Source organism: Anneissia japonica, unplaced genomic scaffold (genome assembly GCF_011630105.1).
Source record: "Anneissia japonica isolate Jap-2015-1 unplaced genomic scaffold, ASM1163010v1 scaffold287776_len302883_cov198, whole genome shotgun sequence".
NCBI classification, from domain to species: domain Eukaryota; kingdom Metazoa; phylum Echinodermata; class Crinoidea; order Comatulida; family Comatulidae; genus Anneissia; species Anneissia japonica.
In genome coordinates this window covers 201,384-204,588 of record NW_022705028.1, presented here as the reverse complement: position 1 = coordinate 204,588, position 3,205 = coordinate 201,384, and the positions used below count along the sequence as shown (strand labels likewise).

General features: G+C 35.2%; 1 protein-coding gene across 1 annotated transcript in view; it reads right to left on the bottom strand.

Moving 5' to 3' along the window:
• Positions 1-3,205, bottom strand: part of LOC117105194 (39S ribosomal protein L16, mitochondrial-like) — a gene marked incomplete in the record, with an annotated part of 18,539 nt that overhangs the window by 847 nt on the left and 14,487 nt on the right. Inside the window, 1 exon segment of the mRNA XM_033246264.1 lies at positions 1,257-1,419. Coding sequence (XP_033102155.1) covers positions 1,257-1,419 — 163 coding nt within the window.

The window sequence follows — 3,205 nt, the reverse complement described above, 5'->3', positions numbered from 1 at the left end:
GGCATGAAGGTTAAGTGGGGGGGGGGCTCAATGATCAGTTGAGGGGCGCAAATTCACAAAATATGGTGATTTTTAACTACTTGACCGTGATTTTTTTTTTTGGGGGCAGGAGGTGCCCCCGTGCCCTCTCCTAGATATGCCACTGTAAATTAGGTCTACTACTGTACAGTGGAGGAGTTGGGTGGGGGAAGTAGTTTGTGGGAGTGCAAACATATTTATGGAGCCCCTAAGTATGAAAGAATGGATTTTCAACTGGTCTTACACGGAGTCAATTATAACTAATCTTTTTCAGTGTATTAATTGAATATTTAAGGGTTTCTCTAGATTAACAACTGATGATAGTGAGTATTTTGACCCCCCCCCCTTTTTAGGAGGTAAAAAAAAGGGAAAAAAGGAAAAAGAAAAAAATGATAGCCCACAACACCTCAAATGTTATTTTCGGGCTTCTGAACACAAAAAATTGACCACCTAGGACATTGTTGTCTCGATCGGACCAAATTCCCCCCCCCCCTCTATTGGACATCTCTGGATCCGCCCTGTATAGTGAGCATTTTGTAAGTAAACAAGGCATCACTGCTATGCTAATGGGATTATCATTCTAAAACCTTGGTGTGTAATGTTGAAAAGCTGAACATATCTTACAGCATTAGCTAATGAGAGGCCTACAGTACGCTAACCACTCACTATAAGAATTTACCAGGCTGATGCCAATTACTATGTTAACACTTGTTAAGAGGCTTGAGGACTGAAGGCTGCAGACATCAAGGGCAACAACTCCAATCATACTTTTCCTCCAGCAATTTCAGTCCATTAGAATCAAATAATTATAACCATGGAGATAAAGCTTATGTAGTACGTGACATGAAATGTTGTCTTAATGATAACAAGTATTTAGTATTTTAAAGTTATGCGCCATAATTATCTGTTTGAGTTGTAGTGAAGCTGCTGCCTTGTTATCAATATGCTTGTCGCTCAAATCCAGGGTCTTGTGTTCAGATCCTATTAAATACCACTATGTGTTTATGGGACATACATGTATTCATTAATCTGTTCTGTGGACAGTTGTTAAGTTTGATTGACAATCGAAAGGTTCATTATTATGTTCATGCACTGTAATGAAAGGAATGTATTATTATTCTTGATTGTTGCATCCTTGATCATGTGCCCAAATAAATCAAATCAATCAAATCAAATCTAGCACCACATGGCTTTGGACAAGATTGTAATCAATCAACTTATCTTCAAAACTAACTGACCTTTGCCTCCTCCCATACGCTGACCCTGGCCCTTCTTGGTAATAGGTTTGTATGGTGGTTTTATTCGCCAGATTGCAAACATCCGCCGTGTGTCCATGAAACGATTGATCGTCAAACGTATCATCTCAAAGTGACCATACTTCATGTAGCCTGCAGTTTTGGCCTGAAAAATTTAATGAAAAATTGTAATTCAATTCAAAATTTATCAATTTATGTCGTAGTCAAAACAAGTGAATTATGAAATTAAAGTTTTGATACTGTAACACAAAACTGAATTAAACAGATTACAGGTATTGGTTGACTTTTGTTTCCTGAGCTCATTAGAGCAAAACCAGTGGTCCCAAGTCTGCTGCAAGTTGAGGGAGTATCCCGGAAATTAGGAAGGTCTCCCACACAACCGCAAGCAAGCAAGAATCTCCGGGAAAATAACCCATCTCACGCAAATTCATGAAATTTGCATGTTTTTATTACTTGAATATCAATTGCCTCACAGAACTCAGTGGTGATGGGTAATCACCATGCACAGCAAAATAAAATTTAATATGTTTAAAAGAAAGAACATTTAATCAGATCTCCAAGAAGGGATTTCCTCCATCTTGGGACCCTGCAAAAGCTTAATCTGCAAAGTGAGTCTCAGTTAAAAATAGGTATTTTAGATTACAGTGTTGGGGCATAGGGAAATTACTGAATTTCAAAGGGTCACATTTGTCAACTGCATATGCAGCCTTACAAGCTTGAAAATGATAGGTCGTTTAATGGAATCAACTAACTATTGCCCAAATTATGAGTTAAAGTATACAGCTTTTGTATAGAGCCTCATTCTCGTGCTAATAACTCAGTCAGACTATGTAGTCTTGTATATATTGTGTCAGTAAATTTACTCCTTTTGGGATGGCTTCCATAAAAACATTAGCTATTGTTAATGTTAAGCAAAACAATCTTATCATCTCCGTGGTTTTTATTTCATGGCAATTACTCATTTTTCTACAATATAAAAGTTGAACCAATTTTTACTTAATTTTTGCCATATCTACTGTAGGTAGTTATTTGTGTTATTATACCAGTACATTCACAAGAAAAGGATTTAATATTAATGAGTTCATAGAAACTGGCTATCATCATATTATTCTCCTAAAGACAATTGAAGCAACTCAATCGAAACGTTGAGATATTCTCAACCAACAACAACAGTTCTTTTCAGAACTATCTATGTGGTGTAGCACAAGCATTAATAATATTTAATATTATTACTTTGCCATGCAAACCTTCAAAAAATATTTCTTTATAATTGTTTAAAATCAAAGATGTGAGGAATAAATAATGCATTAGGTGAAAATTTAATTCCAGAACCACATTTAAGCACTATATCCATTAGCTCTGGAAACAATATTTAAGCTCAATTAAAGAGATAGTAGACTGTGATGAGCATAAATACACCATTAAGGTATCAAGGACTACATTACTAAAATCAATACAAGATATAAACACATCAGCATCATCAACATCCATTACTGTCATGTTGACATCATCAGCAGCCATATTAAACTACAGTGATGTCATTGTGTACACGATAAATTTATCAATCAGTATTTTCATTACTATCTTAAAGGTAGGCCTATATACTGCTTATGTTGATCCAATATACTTTAACAACATTCACTTGACTTAATAATTTGTATATTATTATGTAAGAGATTAGCTTTCAACTACTGTGAATTGTTTCTAACAAATTTAATTGTAAATAATATTTATATTTAAAAATTCAATCCAGGATACTGCTATATTCTTATCTTCATTGTAAATAAATTTGTACATAAATTATATAATTGGCAGGGGTTTATTTAAGAGCCGGCGGCCGGCGCATTCGATCGGCTACTACGATGTTTTCGCCGGCTACTTCAATCAATGCTGTACAAAATTAATACAAAAACCACCAATATAAATAGCGC